At 44.6% G+C, this 18,745-nt stretch overlaps 1 protein-coding gene across 8 annotated transcripts in view; it reads left to right on the plus strand.

The window, feature by feature from the left end:
• ACSBG1 (acyl-CoA synthetase bubblegum family member 1) overlaps positions 1-18,608 on the plus strand; it is a 32,884-nt gene extending 14,276 nt beyond the window's left edge. For 6 of the 8 annotated variants that reach the window (XM_027901568.1, XM_027901570.1, XM_027901567.1 and 3 more), the window contains 11 exons: positions 5,791-5,879; positions 6,685-6,805; positions 8,086-8,166; positions 9,308-9,457; positions 11,765-11,941; positions 12,415-12,596; positions 13,386-13,619; positions 14,162-14,379; positions 16,116-16,255; positions 17,208-17,454; positions 18,051-18,608. In XM_027901568.1, the coding sequence (XP_027757369.1) occupies positions 5,791-5,879; positions 6,685-6,805; positions 8,086-8,166; positions 9,308-9,457; positions 11,765-11,941; positions 12,415-12,596; positions 13,386-13,619; positions 14,162-14,379; positions 16,116-16,255; positions 17,208-17,454; positions 18,051-18,127 (1,716 nt within the window). In that variant the 3' untranslated portion in view covers positions 18,128-18,608. Of the gene's footprint in view, positions 1-4,981; positions 5,200-5,790; positions 5,880-6,684; positions 6,806-8,085; positions 8,167-9,307; positions 9,458-11,764; positions 11,942-12,414; positions 12,597-13,385; positions 13,620-14,161; positions 14,380-16,115; positions 16,256-17,207; positions 17,455-18,050 lie in introns of all 8 variants that reach the window. The other 2 variants (XM_027901566.1, XM_027901571.1) reach the window with 2 other exon arrangements.
• Positions 18,609-18,745: the final 137 nt, after the last annotated feature.

Here is an 18,745-nt window from a genome sequence, read left to right on the forward strand (position 1 = left end):
TGATTCATCTGTAAATCCAGAGTGCCCTTCCTGCTGGCAGCAAGCTTTACATTGACTTAAAATCAGCATGAAGTGAGAAGAGAACTCACTCCTGCTGGCTTTATACTGATGGAATCACAAAGTGATTTCTGTTGCAAAAGACCACTGGAGGGCAACTCTCTGCTCATAGGAGGGCTTGTGGCTTTGTTCAGCTGAGTTTTGAAAACCTCCAGGGATGGAAATTCCACAGCCTCTCGGTCCCTCTCCATAAGCTGAGTCACCTGCATTGTGAAATCACTTTTCCTGATCCAGCAGGAGTTTTCCTTCCTGCAGCTTGTTCTGTGGGGTGCTGAGGTCCATCAGGAGGGATTGTTGTGTTGGTCATTCCTCGGATTTGGTGTCATCACTGAGCAGCGTCGATCTCAGGAGTAACCCCTGGAGAATGTCACTTGTCATGACTGCTCTGGCTGCACTTGGAATTGTTGACCACTGCTCTCAAAGACGAGTCATCCTGCCAGTTTTTGATCCACCTGTTCCTCCAGCTCCCCCTGGTTCAAACCTTCCATTTTGGGCTGTGTAGAACTTGTTAAAGACCTTGTGAAAGGGAAAAAGTAAACCAATATACCACTGCTCTCCCCGTGTCAGAGCCAGCCAGCTCATCCTGGGAGGTGGTTGGGTTAAATTTCCCAAGGCCAAATCCATCCTGGCTGTTCTCAGTGACCATTTTAGAGCTCAGAATGATTTCTGGGAGAGTTTGTCTTACAACCTTTCCACGGACCAAGGTGAGGCTGATTGGCCTTTTGTTCTCTGAATCCTCTTCCTTCTGCTTTTTGAAGACAGGGGTGACATTTGCCTCCTTTCCCATCCTGGAGACGTTCCCAAATTGCTGTGCCTTTCCAGTGGCAGGGAGCAGCCTTGCAGTGGCTTTAATCTGCTTTCTCAGTGCCCCCTCTGAAGCATCTCACGTGGTCCCATCGACACTTCTGTGTGTGCAGGTGGTCCCTACTTTGATTCTTTTTTTCTGCTGTAGGTAAAACACCTCACCTGTCACTGGGCATGGAACCCCAGGGAGCCTGATCCTGCCGGTAAATGCTGGGGTGAAAATGCCCTGGGAGGAGCATCAGCCCTTTGCATGTCCCGTGTCAGTAAATTTACCCAGGATGTCCCTGGTTCTCCTTGTGTAAAATCCCTTCTTGTGGCTCTTGCCAGAGCTCTTGAGTTTTGGCTTTCCATGCCTGCCTGCCTGCCTGCCTGGGCAGTGTTTCTGTGCTGATGTTTGCTCCTGATTACACCCTGCACACGTTGTTCCCCCTTGGCTCATCGTAATCGGTTCTCGCAGCGTCGGGGTTGTTCCGAGGCTCATTTTGGGCTCACCCTGCTGCACCACTCCCTCCACCTCAGCTCAGAGAGGATTCCTTGCAGGATAGCTGCTGTCCCTGACCCACACCTGCAGGAGTTCCCTGCTGCGAAGAGCAGTCTATTTTATTATTTTATTATTCCACGAATAATATTCGTCTGTGGTTTTTGCTGATTGATTGAAAATTATTTCCTCTGTTTATTCAGTCTTTCCTGGTTGGCAGTGTAAGGTTAACATGTTTGTTGTGGAAAACTGGGAATTTCCCAGCCCTTTTCCTCCCCCAGCAAGCAACAGGAAGCTGGTTTCTGGATTTTATTGGGAGAATCACTGTGTGTATAGTCTGGCTGATACTTTCAGGTTCACTTTCAGTTCTGTACTTTTGTTCAGTCTATTTGTTGGCACAAGGGGAAGCTTTGACACAGATTTACCAAGCTCTCAGATTCCAGCCTGTGTGTACTCAGAAATTAATCTCTCAGGGGTCACAGATAGCTTGAAGAAAAGTAAAAAAAAAAAATAAAGAGAGGAGGAATGCTGAGTTTGTGTTGTCAGCAGAATGTGATGGCATCAGGGCTGTGGAATCTGGGATGATGAGTGTCAGGAATGCCTCCAGCAAAGAGCTGGATTCCTGCTCTCCTCGTTAGGGCAGAGGGATGTTTGGCAGCAACTGGCATATAATCACAACACTGCTTTGGGAGTTAAACCTGATTCACTTTCAAGCAGAAGTTAAATTATTGGTTGAGTTCCTGCCTCTCAGGGCACATTGGTGGAATATGGCTTGGAGCTCCTGGGGTGATGCAGCAGGGCTGTTCCACCATCACCTGTTTGTTTACCTGCATGAAAGGTGACCTTGGATCTTCTGCATTTTGGGTGGCTCTCAGAGCTGCTCTTCCAGAAGCATCAGAATCCATTTACATTCTCAAGGTGTCATTGATTATATTAGCTTCAAACTGCAGGATTAGTGTATTTCTCTTTTAATTTTCTTTTTTTTTTTTTTTTTTAAGCTGGTACATAGTTCCCTTTATACATCCCAGAAGGCCCAGCAATTTCAGCCAGACTGATTATTCATGAAAAAAAAAAAATAAATAATTACTTTTTAAAATATGGACTGTTTATTTGTGTGTTTAAGGTCGTTTTTGATATCTTGGCTGGGAAACACAGCCTGTACTGTGTCAGAACTCTTATATCATACCTGGTGGAAGGAATAAACTGGCTGATAAAAACACAACAACTGTAATGTGTTTATGTTGGGCATAGTTTCAGACTCGAAGGAAAATATTTGAGTAACAAATGTTCCTCTTCCTTCAGCAGTGGAGACAGTGAAACATGGAAAAGGTGATCTGTTCATGGAATTTGGCCTTGCAGGAGAATGACACTCCAGAGGCTCCAAGAATGACAGTCCAAAGGACTTATGGAAGAAAATCTCTTGCTCTTTTTATTTTAAATTACAACACCTCCTTCTTTTTACTCTTTGGTTGCATCCAGGGAACTTCCAGTGGCATCAAGTACGAAGCTGAAATAGTGTATTTAGAAGGGCTTTATTCTGATTTATTATTCTGATTTCCTCTTTGGTTTCAGGAGGTTCTGAGCTCATTTTCAGCCTTTCAGGTATCAGCAAGGCAGAGCACCTATTTTGCTTTTCCCAGAGTTTATAACTGGATTTATCCAGGCATTCCTTCCCAGGCTGTTTCTGAGAAGAATGAACCCTCTGCTCAAAATCCCTCTGCAATCAGATTTTTAGAATTATTTGGCTTATATCTGGATTTCAGAACTGCTTTGAGAGAAGTTCTACCTGCCAATACATGCCCATGAATGGGCATTTAGGTTTAGACTCATTTGCACCGTGTCTCGTGTGTTATTAAGGTGATGCCCAGACTCTCTGAAACTGGTTCTGTTCTTAGTCTTTGGTGGGAATCAAAGATGCCTTTTCGACCTTGGAAAAACCTGCAGAAAGAAAAGCAAAAGGAAACGTAGTTTCCACGTGCAATTTTGGTTTCTCTGTGTAGAAATTTCAGTGATGTGATGGATGATTTGCACTCTTATTCTGTTCTCTCCTGTCCCTCTGCAGTGAAAAAACAATAATCATGCAACCTTCTGTACTGTGAGTTTGGGAATGCTGCTGATATTTTCACTTCCCTTGCAGGCCATTCTTTTATAACCCATGAACCAGGATGTTGTATTTTAGCTCTGTGTGGTACTATTTTGTTTCCAGCAGGACAGTCACCCCTCTGTGCCCAAACACACCTGCAATCCCTGCCCTCTTTGGTTGCTTTAGAAGCCAGAACATCTTTACAGAGAGTTTTTCATCTGGGCTTTGGTGTGTCCCTGCAGAAAATAAGCATTTGGATTAACAACAGCCTCACACCAGGATTGGGGTTAAGAGCAGAAACACCTGCTTTGCCTCCTCAGTTCATAAAATATTTATTGGGTGCTGCTGTTTACACTGGGATAAAGTCTGGCCTGCAACCTGAAATCCTTCCTCGCTGCTTGTTTTCCCGACTGTCAGGATTCACGATGCCCTCTCTTCCACTGAGCTATGCAAAGCTCCACACCTATGTTTTGAAAATCATTACGTGCAATTTGCACGGGGAGATGAAGCAGCTTTATTTGTATTTATTGCTGTCATTAGCACCTTCTGTTTGTCAAGAGAACGAATGCAAATCTGCCAGCCAGGGGCAGGAATGGAACAGAAATGTTTGGGACAGCTTGCAACAACCTGCTGTGCCTCTGCTTATCGCTGCAGATTGCAGGGCCTGACTGAGGGAGGCTGCACGTGTGTCCTGAAGAGCTCCTGTATATCTATGTTTATGCTAAAAATATTTCTGGATTTATGAATCTGAACCTAAGGGAAAAAAAAAAAACAACAACGTTGTTGTTACAATGTCCTTGCGCTGTTTTGGTCAGGAGTGCATTTATAACTCAGCCCTTTGCTGGCTTTGCAAGAGCCAAGTCAAGTCTTTGGGACTTGTGATGTCCTTGGCACCAGTGGTGAGAGCCAAGAGGCACTTGCTGGTGCTCTGTCAAAGGAGGGGAGGAAAAACACAGGGAGGCAAAAAAAAAAGGATGGGGGAAAGGCAGGGTGAGGAAGACAAGAGCAGGAAAAGATGGGAAATGACGTGGAAACAGGGCAAGATGGGAGTGGATGTACAAATTAGAACATGGAGCAGATGACCAAGGAAAAAACTGTGGGAAGCAGTGGGGAACAGGGACAGGACGAGGGACAAGAGTTACAACGAGCAAAAGGAGCTTGGATACTGAGTAGGATTAGAAGTTTCAGCTCTTTTGGATCTCTGCAGCCTCCTGATCCACCAACTCCTTCACCAGCACAGGGGGACCTGCAGGCTGAGCACGGGCAGGCTCTGCTCTGCAGTTGGGGGGTGTCTGGAACACACAGAAAATCAACATCACTCTGGCCAGTGGCACTTGTGTTCAGGGTGCAGAACAAAGTGTAGCAGATAACGATTTCTCCTCCTGCAGGGTGGGTTTGGCAGTAGGAAAATTGGGAAGCCCTCCTCTCCAAAGGTGGGAAGTGCCAGAGCTGTGCTCAGCCCTGTGGTGTTCATTCAGCCCTCCTGTGCTCTGATTCACCCTCACAGGGTATTTTCCAGTGCCAGAACACCTCACTGACAACTGTGCTTTACCTTCCAGAGGGCCTGTGGACCTCCCTTGCTGATGGCAGAGTCAGACTGAGAATGGATAATTCGTGTCCCCAGACTCCCATAACGGTCCATCAGATGTTCAAGGAGAGCCTGGAAAAATACGGGTCCCTTTACGCTTTGGCCAGCAAAAAGAACGGCAAGTGGGAGAAAATAACTTTTTCAGAGTATTATTGCCTCTCCAGGAAAGCAGCCAAGAGCTTCCTGAAGGTGGGTACAGCAAACAAAGCCGTTTCTTTTTCTCCCTTTGTCTCCTTTAAAAACAAACAAACAAACAAACAAACAAAAACCCAAATAAGCAATAAAAAAACCCAAACCCAAAACTGTAAGAGGCTTTACCCATTACTTGAAGATCGGTAGTCGTATTTTTTTATCGAAATAATGATGGAAATGGGTCAGGGGAGCCTGGCTGCAAGTGAAGAGCTGCTGTGTTGCGCTGTCTCACTGTGGGACAAGGGCACAGAGCTCAGCATGAGGCTCTTGAGATTAAAACCAGAACCCCAGGGGAAAGCAGTGCTGTCATGAATTTGGTGAGATAAAGACAATTTCTAAATATTGGTCCTCATTATGTCTTGTTCATCTTGAACTGTTGTGGGTTTCAGGCCTCTCTGAGCAGCAGAGCTCAACCAGCCAGTGGAAAAGTGACATCATGTTCCTGCTGGTAAATGCTGGGGCAGGGGTGTGTGTGGACATGCCCTGTCAATACTGCAGCAATACATCAGGAGTTTCCATCAGGAGTTTGTGTCTTTGTTCCCCTCCAGTGTGCCTACATTTTATAACCTCATGCTTGTTGTTTTTCAGCTCGGTCTGGAACGATTCCACAGCGTAGCAATCCTTGGATTTAATTCTCCAGAATGGTTCATCTCAGCTGTGGGAGCTGTTTTTGCTGGGTAAGATTTTTTTTTGGGGGGGGCGGGGGAAGGATGGGGGGTGTTGATTTTGAAGGGGCTTTGGGGATTTCTGTTTTGCTAGAGGTGGAAATGCAGCAAATAAGCATTTGCTGTCATCTTTTGGAAGTTGTGTTGCTGCTGATTGGCATGTTCAGCGACCTGCTGGAGTCTCTTATCTGAAATAGTCCAGACACTCCTAAGTTGATCCTGTTTGCCGGGGGTTTAACTGTGACAGAAGCTGTTGTACAGTGTCACCTCACTGGGAGATGTGGGACACAGATGAGGCTCACAGTTTTATATTAATGATATTTGTCTGCAGCAAGAAATGTTCAAGTAGATGAAGTAACAAATAAAGATTGGCCAGCCTGATTCCTTCTGTCCTGACACCTCTTTACACAGTTTGGGTTTTACTTCTTGAGCTGTTCTGTGCCAGTGAAATCCAAACTGGTGCCTGTGTGCAGCTGGAACAGAAAGAGGACATGACTGGGCATTTTTTACCACTTCCTGAGCTGACTCTTGTGCAGCCTCAGGTGGGTTCAGACACTGAATCCCAGCCCACAGCACCTTCTGCTGAATGGAGTTCAGAGATTAGTATTTGCAATGTGCATAAATCAGAGATTTAGATAAATATCTAGATCTGAATACATGAAATAAATGTGCTGTGTTTGCTTCTACATCTTCACACTCTTTCAGCTTTCATCTGAACCTTGATTATTACTCTTTTTTTGGTACTAAGTACATGTATATGTGTGTGTATGTGTATAAATATGTGCTCATGTGTAAATATATAAATTTTTTGATTCAGGGGAATTGTCACAGGAATATACACCACCAATTCTCCAGAGGCCTGTCACTACATTGCTCATGACAGCAAAACCAATGTCATGGTGGTGGAAAATCAGAAACAGCTGGAGAAGATAATGCAGGTACGAGGTGGCTGCAGGGTTAATGGAAAGCCTGGATAGTTTTTTCATTTCTCCATGCTGTGTTGGTCCCAGCCACCATGTGCACTCTCTGCATCATGGAACCTCTCATGGGAGTGTTCTGACTCAGAAATCCAGTGTCTGGTGCTTGAGCTCGTGGGTCCTGTCCTCTCCAGGCTCTGTGGCTCCAGCAGAGCTCCCTGGATGGTTCCCTGCAGCCTGCCCTGAAAAAACTCACCTTTGGATCCCACATTTACGCTGTCACCACCTGCTTCTGTTTGGCAAAGCACAGCCCACTTGAACAAAGAGATTACACTGGTGCAGGTTTGTGTAAAAGGCCTGCACTCCAAACATCAATGTGCCAGTGTTCAGGAATTCCTCTTGCTGAGGGAGCATCTTATCCTGCTTGTCATATCTTGGATTAACCATCAAACCTCTTGAGTTACTGCATGGTGGGTAAATGAGTTATGAGGTTAAATATATGTGGTTAAATAGCATGGTGGGTAAATGAGTTGCATGGTTAAATATATATGGTTAAATAGCATGGGGTTAAATGAGACAGACCTTAGTGAGAAAGGCGGAGGAGCTTTTTTAGGTGAACAGTCCCAATTTTGACACAACCCCTGAGCAGCCCTGACTGGGTTTCAGCAGCAGTGCCAGAGGGAAAGACCAATTTAACAGGAGGATTCTGGAATGCAGGACTTGGGGAGGAGCCCAGAACAGGGAGCAACCTGGGAAGGGTTTGTTTGTCCGTCACATGTTGAGGGAGGCCCTGGCTGGAGATGACCCATCAAACTTGCACCAAACTTTATGCTCTGATTTGTCCTTATGACTCCCTTGCCTTTTTACCTCGAGGAAATAGAATTTTTTTTTAGCACCTGAACCCCAGTTTTTTTGCTGAGGGACTTTATTGCCAACCACAGCAAGCTCCCAGCTTGGTCTGTGCTGCTCCTCACAAGTTGAGCACTGTGAGCAAGGATGCTGAGGAGCCATTTGGGGTGTATTTTTGGGGGTTTTTTTATAACTTTTAACTGAACCAGATTTTCCAGAGCAGACTGTGCAGATTGTGTAGCCCCCTCCTCCTTCCCCTGCCTCTCGTTGAGCTCTCTGGGAGTGACTTCAGGGGAGAATATTTGGGGGTGGAGGGAAACAGGAGGGGGTTTTTGTGCCTGTCAAACCATTACAATTTTGGCAGTATTTTAGTGGGGAAGAAGAAAAAAAAAAAAAAAGCCCACACAAGAGATGAATAATAAATAATAAATTTGTTTTTAAAAACCCAACAGATCTGGGATCGTTTGCCACACTTGAAAGCTGTTGTGCTATATAAGGACTCCATTGCAGAGAGACATCCAAATTTATATACGGTATGTGAGTGCTAGAACAGACTTACAATTCAGGGGGCATTATTTAGTGGAGAAATTTCCACTCTGCTTTGTCAGCAGAGTGTCATTTAGAATGCACTGCTGTGTTCCAGCAAGCCCGTTCAAAAGCTTCATCAGCTGTTTCTGTTTCATTTACCTGTAATTTCACGTCTGATGTTTTACATTTAAAATTAGACATACCTTGCTTAGCTTTATCTTGTGTTTTCTTGGTGTTTAAATTCACTGGATTATTAGAACACCTGTTATTCCCACCTCTTCAGGTGGGAAGGTGTGCTCTCCAATGGTTCAGAATAAAAGTTGGCCCCTGGTGAAAACTGAATTGTGGATCCAAGAACGTGGGAATGCACCTTTTACAGATGATGGCTGCATTTTGTTCGTACCAAATGTTCCTGGTGATGGGCAACAAGTGAAGAGAAAGGACTGTGGACTGCACAGAGCAGCGCATTTGCTTAGTACATGTAGAATATTCATGTTACGGGTTAAAAATGAAAGAAAGAAAGACAAAACCAGGATGAGAAATTTCGGAGGGGTAGAAATTCAGCCTTTAAGAAGTGTGAGGGCTTTTGGAAACGTGTTATTCCGATATATTTTGAAAATATAATTGTACCTCAGTAATCCTTCGGCAAGAAGAATAACATTCTTCTTGGGCTAACATTCACACATCTAGATAATGATGCTTTTGCAAAGAAGCTTTCATCCAGTTGCTTTATAGTCATATTTATGTAGACTACAATGAATTTTCTGTGAGGTGGCACAAGGGTGCACTCACCTAAAAGTGCTGCATCCAGATTCCTTCAGATAAGACTCAAAATCATTCCTGCGGTGTGAGAGAGCAGCAGAATTCCAGCCTCCACGGCTGATCCCTGGATCCACACTGGAGGAGGAACAGCATTGCTGTTGCCTTCTCAGACACTGAAAAGACTCGTGACAGCACAGTCTGTTTGCAGTTCACACATCAGGTGCTGAGCTAGACTGGCCAGGTTTGTTACGCAGGCAAGATCAGGGCGATCTTGCCTTAGATATGTGTTCAAACAAGGCCCTGAAGTGTTCTGCCGTTTTTGGGAGGGGAAAGATGCAGAACTGTATCAATTCATAACACTGTATTTTCTGTCACACTTTCTAGATGGAGGAGTTCCTGGAGCTGGGACGTGACATATCTGATGCTGCTCTGGATGACATCATTAACTCCCAACAGCCTAATCAGTGCTGTGTGCTCATTTACACCTCTGGGACAACTGGGAAGCCCAAAGGAGCCATGCTGAGCCATGACAATGTAGGTACTTCAGGCTGTCTCTTGAGCAGAGAAAACAGCAAAACATGAGGAAATTTATCCCTGTGGGTTTGAAATGACTGGACACACCAGAGCCCTGAAAACCCTTTTGCTTTTACAACATGGTAAAACATTGCTTGGAGTGTTTCTGGTAAAAAGTACCAACAAGGAAAAGAATGGAACTCCCTTCAAACCAGCACTTCACGAGCATGAACAGTTCTTTGTGGAGGTGACATTTTTATGCACTGGATTTCTGGTGAGATCTAATGCATATATTCATAAATAAAATTCGCTGATCGACACAAAGTCTCTCAGGGGATGCAAAACAAATCACAGGCATCAGCCAGCTGCTATCAAAACAGCCTGATGGAATCTGCTTTTGCAGATTTCATTGAAATTGGAGGTGGATGTGTGTCGTCTGTGCTTTGGCATTTTGTGTTCCTGGATCTGTGTGCAGATTCCTGCACCTGTCACTGGGGGATAACACAGCTCTGGTGCCCAGTGCTGGTTCTACAATAGCCCTACCTGCACTCTTGCAGACAGAAAATTTCCACTTACAGAGAAAAACAAGTTGTTTGCAAAATGGAATTTTCACAGAGGTCTGCTAGCAAAGGTTTGAAGTGCAGTTGTTTTGGGAGCTTATGTATTTAATTTTTCATAAGGTGGCTGAGTGGGAGTGGAAGATGGAAGGAGAATCTGTGAAGGGGCTGGTCTAAGTTGTGGCCTCTCCCCTTAAAATAAAGCAGAAATTCTTGCAGACATGCACAGTGTGAACAGCAACTCACCCAAATGCAGGGAATTACTACAGTAGTATCTGGAAGCAGAACACTGTGCACTTGGTAGACAAAAAAGACTGACGTGACGTGTCAAATCCGTGCTCTTCTATCTCAGAGCAGTCTGGTGTCATTTCCATGCCAGCTGCCCAACTATTCTTGGCTGCTGATCACAAACAGGCTATTTTTATGTTGACAAACACTGGAAGGCATGCCCTGCCTGGAGCTGGGCTGCTGCCTTCTTTAGGCAAAGATGTTTGCCACTGTCCCTGGGGCAAAACCTCCTGGGAGGTTTGGAGGGCAAGCAATGAATGGACACATCTGAAACACATCCCATTTTTCCTGCTGTGTGAGTGTCCCATGGCAGCTTGTCCAGTGCTGCCCCTACACCTGGAGTGGCCTGGCCTGGCATTAAACCCCTCTCCTGAGAATCCTCTGTTTCCTCAGACCAAGTGTACACTTGTACCTTCTAATTTATTGCAGAGGAGGTGGCAGGGACATGCTCTGATAACAGGTATCACCTGGGATTTGTGTCTGTGCTCTGCCACCTTGAATAACCTCATTCCTCTACCCAGTTTAAGTTACAGACTCCTCAGGGAAAGAGCTGTTTCTTTTTCTTGGTTGGGGTTTTCTGGTTTGTTTGGGTTTTTTTTTTTTTTTTTTTTTGAGAGGTGTTGTTTGGTTTGGTTTTTATTTGGTTGGGTTTTTTTGCACATACATCTTTTCCCTGACCTCTCATACCATCACACTTATATTTGTGGGTCTTCCATATGCTGTGTTCTGATGATGGAGATACGCACATTTAGCATCCTTGAACTGCATCTTCTGACATAAAGTGGGAAGAAGTGGGGGGAAATATCATCCAGCTTCACTAAGAAGTGAAGCTCAAAATTATTAATGTATGTGCTGCCTCTCATAAGAGGGAGGGTGTGAATGGATGTGCCACTTGAGAACGCCTGTGGTGAATATCCCAGAACTTCCAGAGGAGCAGAGCCAGCTGCTGTCACCCTCCTCAGTGTTTGGCCAGGAGGATCAATACAGGACAACGAGCTCTTTGCTGACACTGAATTGTCCTTTGAGCTCACTGATCGCTGAGTATTTATTGTTGGTTTTCAGGTAAATGTGTAGATACATCACTGGTGCAAAGTGCCAGTTTAACAGAAAGTCTGCACAGCAGGAGAGCTGCAAAGGAAGGGGCAGATCCCTTTATCCTTGTCCATCCAGCCCGTGGTGCCTGCTCAGTGTGTCACTGGGGTGGGGGGTGTTGGTGTTCATAGCCCAGGCAGGCAGCAGGAACTCTGTGCACTTGTATAATATGCACTTCTGTGTTGCTGTGAAGGTCAGCTGAGTGTCCCCAGGGACTGAGAGCCGCTATTGCAATGCCTGCAGCAGTTTCTGTGGGCACAGGTTATTCACAGCTCCATTAGTGTGGCGTGAGGGGTCCTTAGTTCCTGTTCAAAGGAGAAAACAAATAAAACCCCCAATCCAACCCCTTCCCCTCCCAATACCAAATGTGTCTTATTATTCATTCCAACAGATCACTTGGACATCAGCACACTGCAGCAGAGCAGGAGATATGCAACCTGCAGAGGTGCAGCAGGAGTCCATAGTCAGTTATCTCCCTCTCAGCCACATCGCTGCCCAGATCTATGACCTGTGGACTGGCATCAAGTGGGGAGAGCAGGTCTACTTTGCTGAGCCAGATGCTCTGAAGGTATCCTGCCTTGCATCTAATTAAGATCGCACTCCTTTCTGTTGGAAAGCATCCTGGGGAGAGAATAGGATCCTTGAGGAGTGGGAAAGGGTGAAGATTGAGCGTCTGTTATTGTAAGGATGATGAAGTCCATTAGGTTTGTGATCCAGAGCTCTGGATTCCAATGAAAATATGTAATCCAGATCCATAAGGTTCTTTTAAGGCAAATGAATAGGCATCTAAAGCAAAAGAAATCTGAGCAATTTCGAAGGAGAAACTTAACCCACCTGTGTGTTTTCCTCCTGCTGTAGAAACCTCCTGACACGTGTCAGTGCATGTGCCTGACTGAAGGAGGTTCAGCAATCCTTCTTTATATCCTGAATATTTCTGATGTCCTACATCCCTAAACATGCAGGTTTGGCATCACCAAACCTCTTTAGCTCTGCTGCGTGCCTTTTTGCAACGTTTTGAAGTTCATTTAATGGTTGTGACAGGGCAGCTTGATCAACACCCTGAGAGAAGTGCAGCCAACATCTCACATGGGGGTGCCCCGAGTCTGGGAGAAAATCATGGAGAAATTAAAGGATGCTTCTGCTCAGGCCGGATTTGTGAAGAAGAAGATGCTGTCATGGGCTATGTCCCTTAGCTTAGAGAGGAACCTGAATGGCTCAAGCAGGTATGTATTACAGAGGGTGGGACTTGCAGCAACCTGAAGGTAGCAATCTGCTTGTGATGAACTGTCAAGCCTCACTGAGACTCTAAATGGGTAAAATTTGGCCTGGCAACACAGCAAATATGATGCAAGAGGGAGGGGGTGTTTATCACTTACTGTAGCTGATCTTGAACACAGGTGAGCGTCACAAGTGTCTCTCCCTCCTGCCTGACACAGCCCCTGGCTGTGCTGGGACTGAGCAGGTTGGTGTTCAGCTGGGACAGTTCCTGGTATTCTGAAGAGCAGCGGTGTTTTTCTCCGTGAGATTGCCCAGATAAATAAGGTTGTATAAATTCAAATACTAATTTAGTTCACACTTCTTTCCTCTCCCAAAGTTCTTTAAAGCATGACAGTGCAACGAAGGGTGAAACTGCTTATGGAAAATGACATTCCAAAAGGTCATTCCATGCATGTGCTTTGCTTGTCTGATTGTTCCTGCCAGTGTCAGATTTTAGTGGTGTAGGTTCTCAGAGACGCAAACTGATGAAGAATCATGAATACAAGAGCTGTGTTGTGTACAATATGTCCCTAGAGATTCTTTATGTATTTGCTGTATTCAGATAGCTCAAGAGTTGGGGGTGGGAAAGTTGGAGCAATGAAAGACACTGAATAAATGAAAAAAAGGATGAAAATGTAACATAACTTCTGTCAGCACCCAAACCCAAATGATAGGTACACCTCTAAATGAAACTTGTGCCTGATTTTGTCCTGAAAACTTCCTAGGTTGCTCTGACTTGTGTGTTTTGTGCTCAGCAGTGACCTCAAGCAGCTCTGGGCGAGGCTGGCAGATTACCTGGTGCTGGCAAAAATCCGCAGTGCCCTGGGCTTCTCCTGCTGCCAGAAGCACTTCTGTGGTGCTGCTCCTCTCCCCACAGAAACACTGCACTTCTTCCTGGGCCTCAACATCACCCTGTACGAGGCCTATGGCATGAGTGAGACCACGGGCCCGCATTGCCTCTCTGGGCCTCACATTTACAGGCAGAACAGGTAATTTTATCTTTATTATTATTATTATTGTTATTTTAATATGGCCTGTTTCATTGTAGCTGTGAAAAGAGCATTTCCTAAGGCCAGCAAAGATCTTATGGCTTATTTTCTTTCTCTCTGAGTGCACTGTCACCCTGCTGTGCCTTAGGGAGTCACAATAACCTGCAGGTCAGAAGCTGAGCGTGTTGCCAGGCCAGGAGCACTGACAGTGAGCTGACAGCATAACGTGCAGATAAGTTCCTAAATCTGACTTACATTGTAGCCCTGGCCCAGGGCAGGATAACTTTCAGATGCAAGACCTCAAATACAAAAGTGGGGGGAAAAACCAGCAAGCCCAGACAAGCCAGACTGTCAAAAAGTGCTTGGATACTCCAGCACCTCTGCCCCGGTGAATTGAATATTCCATGGCTGTCAAACAGTTTCAGCAGGTGTTGTTTGCAGTGTTTTGGTACTTTCAGGGCTTTGGCATGTTAGCCATCCCATCAGTGTTGTGTTTGATGTGTCTGTGCTCCCTCTGGGGTTTCTCTGCTCCTCTCTGATAGCTGTGGCAAACCAGCACCTGGATGCAGAGTGAGACTGGTGGACAAGGATCCAGAAGGCAACGGAGAAATCTGCTTCTGGGGAAGGACTGTGTTCATGGGTTATTTAAATATGGAAGACAGAACAAAAGAAGCCTTTGATGAGGAGGGTTGGCTGCATTCTGGAGATTTAGGAAAGCTGGACAAGGATGGCTTTCTCTACGTCACGGGAAGAATCAAAGGTAATGGGCCAAGCCCTGCTCGGTGTTGTGGTGCCTGCTCAGCACTGTTCAGTCTGATGGCAGGTGAGGTCACTAATGAAGTGTTTTCCTCTCTGCCAGCAGCACTGCCCTCACAGGAGGGTCAAATAAACTTCCCCAGGAGTGTGCTGTGTGTTCAGGGGAGGTTTCCCTCCAATCTGTAATAGGTGGAGATGATTCAGTTCCTACAGTGAGGCTTTGTATCTCCCAGACCTTCACTCAGTATTAATTACAATTAGCAATATAAACTACCACCGTGGTGTCTGATTTAAACGAGTCATGAAGCCATCCAGGCTCCCTTTGCATCTTGCTAAATTATCCTAATTGCACATTAGAATGTTTAGACAGCAAGGAGAGGACACCTGTGTTGTCTGGAAGCTGTTGCTGTAGGTCAGGGGTAGATTCCACTGATGCCCCAGGTGATGTGTTTGCAGAGAATTGAAGATGAAGAGCAGAAGGGAAAGTTCAAACTAAAGCACTGAACTGAGGTGTCATTGCAGTACATTGACAGAAGTGTCGATGGGAGCCAGACTTGGTTTACTTGGGAGCTTTTTTTTCCCAAAACACACTCAAGGAGTGGGATTGGTCACGGGCAAGATGAGGCTGAGGAAGATTTTAGAATTGAGTATCATCCCAGATGGTGAGTCACGAGGGAGATAGCGTGGATGGGTGAGTCTGTCCCAGGTGGCATCATGTCCTGCTAGGAATCAGGACTTAGGTTGGTTCTATCAATAGCCTGCACCAAAGGCAGATATCTTGGTTTTAACTTGCTGTCTTGTCTGATTCATTTTCCTTTAGTGTAGCAGTTGACAACCCCTCGTCTCAATCCATCTGAACATTTGTGTTTCTCTTACATCTGCCTTGCTTGCTGAACTAAAAGCAATTACTCTAAATTACAGGATGGGTAAACCATCTGGGATAACATAACCATATGCCCAGTTTCATTAAAGTTTTAAATTCAAGTCCAAATAAGGTAAAATCTAATAGAAAAAAATGTAATGAAAGCAAAGAGTTGGGATTTACTCAGAGAATAGTCAAATTTGTAATAATTTCACTGAATATGCACGTCCTACTTCAGAACAAAGGTATTCAAATAAAAATACACATTATCAACAGAAGGAGGTGTCACTACCATTGTTTACAAACCAGATTCCAGTCTGTCACTGCATTCCCCTCGTGTCAAAAGGAGGGCAGCAGTCACTCCTTCCTCTCCAAATTTCCTCTCCTGGCTTCTCCCCCACACTCCTCCCTCCCTCTGCTTTTATGGAGCCTTCCTGCAGTAGTAACTTATTTTTGTCTGACCCCTCTTGGTGGGTTTAAGAATTGGTTTTAATCACGATGTTAACAATGAACTTGCTTTTTGGTGAGGTGGCAACAATAAAACAGAAGGGGAATCCTGTGCTAATGTGGGAGAGATGATATCTCACAGGAAAATTCCAGGTTAAGTTATAGTGATTTGGGAATAACCTGCTACTGGATTATGTGAAACATTATCTGGACCAAATATGTTATACTGAGGGAGATCTGAGAACTTGAGCATGTCTGGAAAATAGTAGCATTTTTGTTTAGAAGGTAATGAGTAGGATTTGTTGTCTTTGAAAAAACATCTTGGGGAAAAAAAAAATGTCAATTATTCTTAATGTCAGAATATGGAAAGCAGGTCAATCCTGGAATTTATTTGAGTTCAACTAATAGCCTTTCTCTTTTTTTTTGCCTAGATTTGATTATTACAGCTGGAGGTGAAAATGTGCCTCCCATCCCAATTGAAGATGCTGTTAAAAAAGAGCTCCCCATTGTCAGCAACGCTATGGTGATTGGGGATAAAAAGAAGTTTTTGTCAATGTTCCTGACCCTAAAGGTAAACCAGCTTGTGGTGACATTACACCCCTGCACCTAAAGGAAGAATAATTGTGAACCATTTGTAAAGAGACCTAAAATGACATAGGACAGCAAGTACAAACTAAATCCTGCTGGGTCCAAACTTCTGCTCACATGATCTGCTGAACATCTACATATTCACTGCTGCTTCTCCTGGGTGTATAAGAAGAGCTATTTTCTATTTAAATGCAAGCTTTTTAATTAAGAAATGCTGAAAGATTAAGAAGTCCCTGTACAATAATAGGTTTTATTCTGACAGACAAGCAAAGCCAACCAACGTTTCTGTTGCAGGCAAACCCAGAAATTTCCCAACCGAAGCATTTCTCTGCAACTTGGTATTTTTATAACACGAGAAGGGTGACTGTAGAACAAAATAATTAATGGCCTTGCTGTGGTACACAATTCTCTTCGATTGGGAAATCACTGTTTTCCTAAAACATTTGCCCTTGGTGTTCTGTGTACCTACTGAGTTCACTTACTGAGGTTTTTTCCAAGCTGTTTACCTCTGTGACTGACACTCCCTATCTCCAGGCACAATAGAAATGCTAATTTGAGAAGTCTTAACTTAAAAGAATGCTTCCATCTCAAGCTGTTTACATTACACCACAGTAATTCCATTTAGCGATGAGCTAAACGTTCCCCTGTGCCGATGGGAGTCATTTGGAAAATATGGCAGAAATTCTCAGTCTGTAGATGGACTCTGTGGCCTGATTCATTCACACATTTCAAGCCCGTTCGTGTCCATATAAGCCAAAAACATTTGCATTTGGCGGCCAGGTGGAAAGAAAAGCACTGCCATCTGTAGGTGTTCCTGCATTTTGAGTGTGTGTGTGTTTATGCTGAGCCCTCTCAGCCGGGGAGGACCCGATCAGGGCACCTTTTAATGCCTTTAAGAGGCAGCATTTGGTGATTCACTTCGTTTGGTCTTTCAGAGTGAGCTGGACCCGGACACATCCGAGCCCACTGACATTCTCACTGAGCAAGCCAGAGACTTCTGCCAGAGGAGTGGCAGTAAAGCCACCAAGGTGTCTGAGATTGTGGCCACCAGAGACCGGGCCATCTACGGAGCCATCCAGGAGGGAATCAACAGGGTCAACAGGAACGCCACCAACAGGGTCCACTGCATTCAGAAATGGATAGTGCTGCCCAGGGACTTCTCCATTTCTGGGGGAGAGCTAGGTAAGATTTATACTGTATACTTTATTTATGCTTTATACTGAGGGACAGTTTTGCCTGCCAGGCTCTGGGTGCAGGGAAAAAACCTTCTGCAGTCTGTGCTAGAGAGTCCAAAAACGGGAGTTTTAGCTGTGTGCACATTTGCAAGTACAGCTCTTGTAGTTAAATCTCAGATTGCTTTGGGTAATTAAGGAATCAATTTTGGCCAATTCCTTGGGCAGTATTAATAAGTTCCAGTAATAATACTGAAAGTTTCTCATTTAAAAAAAAAAAAAAAGAAGCAAGACAGTGAAATCCTCATAATAGAGCCTGAAGCACATCACCAGGCTCTTTGAATGAACTGGGAATTGTTTAAAAGCTTTCAAAAGCATCACTCTTTATTTTTAATGAAAAAAAGTAGCGGTCAGTTATCTGCAGCTCCCTTTGATGTTCCCATGCTTGCGTGGAGGCAGCTTTCCATACCACGCTGGCTTCTCACTTTCAGCATTTACCTACACTCAGCTTGGGGCTCTCCAACAAAAACCTTGGACCCCAAAGCTCCAAGAGGGTGGGAATTTCTGTTCCCATTTCCAGGACTGTGACTCTCTCCCTCTTTTAAGGTCCAACAATGAAGCTGAAACGGCTCTCAGTGCTCGAGAAATACAGGAGTGAAGTCGACTCCTTCTATGAAGAGTAGGAAGTCTTTCATCCAAGCATTAAGAGAGATCTGTGAGCAGAAGAAAGTTATTTTCTAATCAAAAGCATTAATGAAGGGTTATGCCTTTTGGGGGTCTGTAGTCTATTGAACCAAACCACTAGAAAGCTGCTGTGTCAGTGTAGTTGTTCCTGATAATTCACCTGATCATTTGTCCTCTTTTCACAGAAGCATCTGCAGTGTGTCCATTTTCTAATACTGTTTTTACTGTATGACCTACATGATTAAAACATCCTTCTGTGTTGTATAAGCTGAGGATAATCAATTCCTCTAGACTAAAAAACAACCTTTTTTTTTTATATATAGTGATCTTCCCATTTTCCTTTTTCCCTGTTGTCCCCCAGGCCATTGCCCGTAGCTCAGGATACATTTTGGTAGTTGGCAGTGCTGCTTAATAAAACTGCCAGACCACTCCAGTGAGAATTATTTAAACAACAAAAAAATAACCATCAAAAGGGCTGAATTTTTTTCTCCTCCTACACAGGAGTTTGTTGTTGTTCACTAAGACATTTCAGAACTTAAAGGCTTCTCTTCCATTTCTGTAGCAGCTTGTGTGAAAACAGCAGCTCATTTTTAAATCCATGTTGGAATAAGCAGGAC

Source organism: Empidonax traillii, unplaced genomic scaffold (genome assembly GCF_003031625.1).
Source record: "Empidonax traillii isolate 1590-97213 ecotype Southwest subspecies unplaced genomic scaffold, ASM303162v1 scaffold800:size294262, whole genome shotgun sequence".
Taxonomy (NCBI): domain Eukaryota; kingdom Metazoa; phylum Chordata; class Aves; order Passeriformes; family Tyrannidae; genus Empidonax; species Empidonax traillii.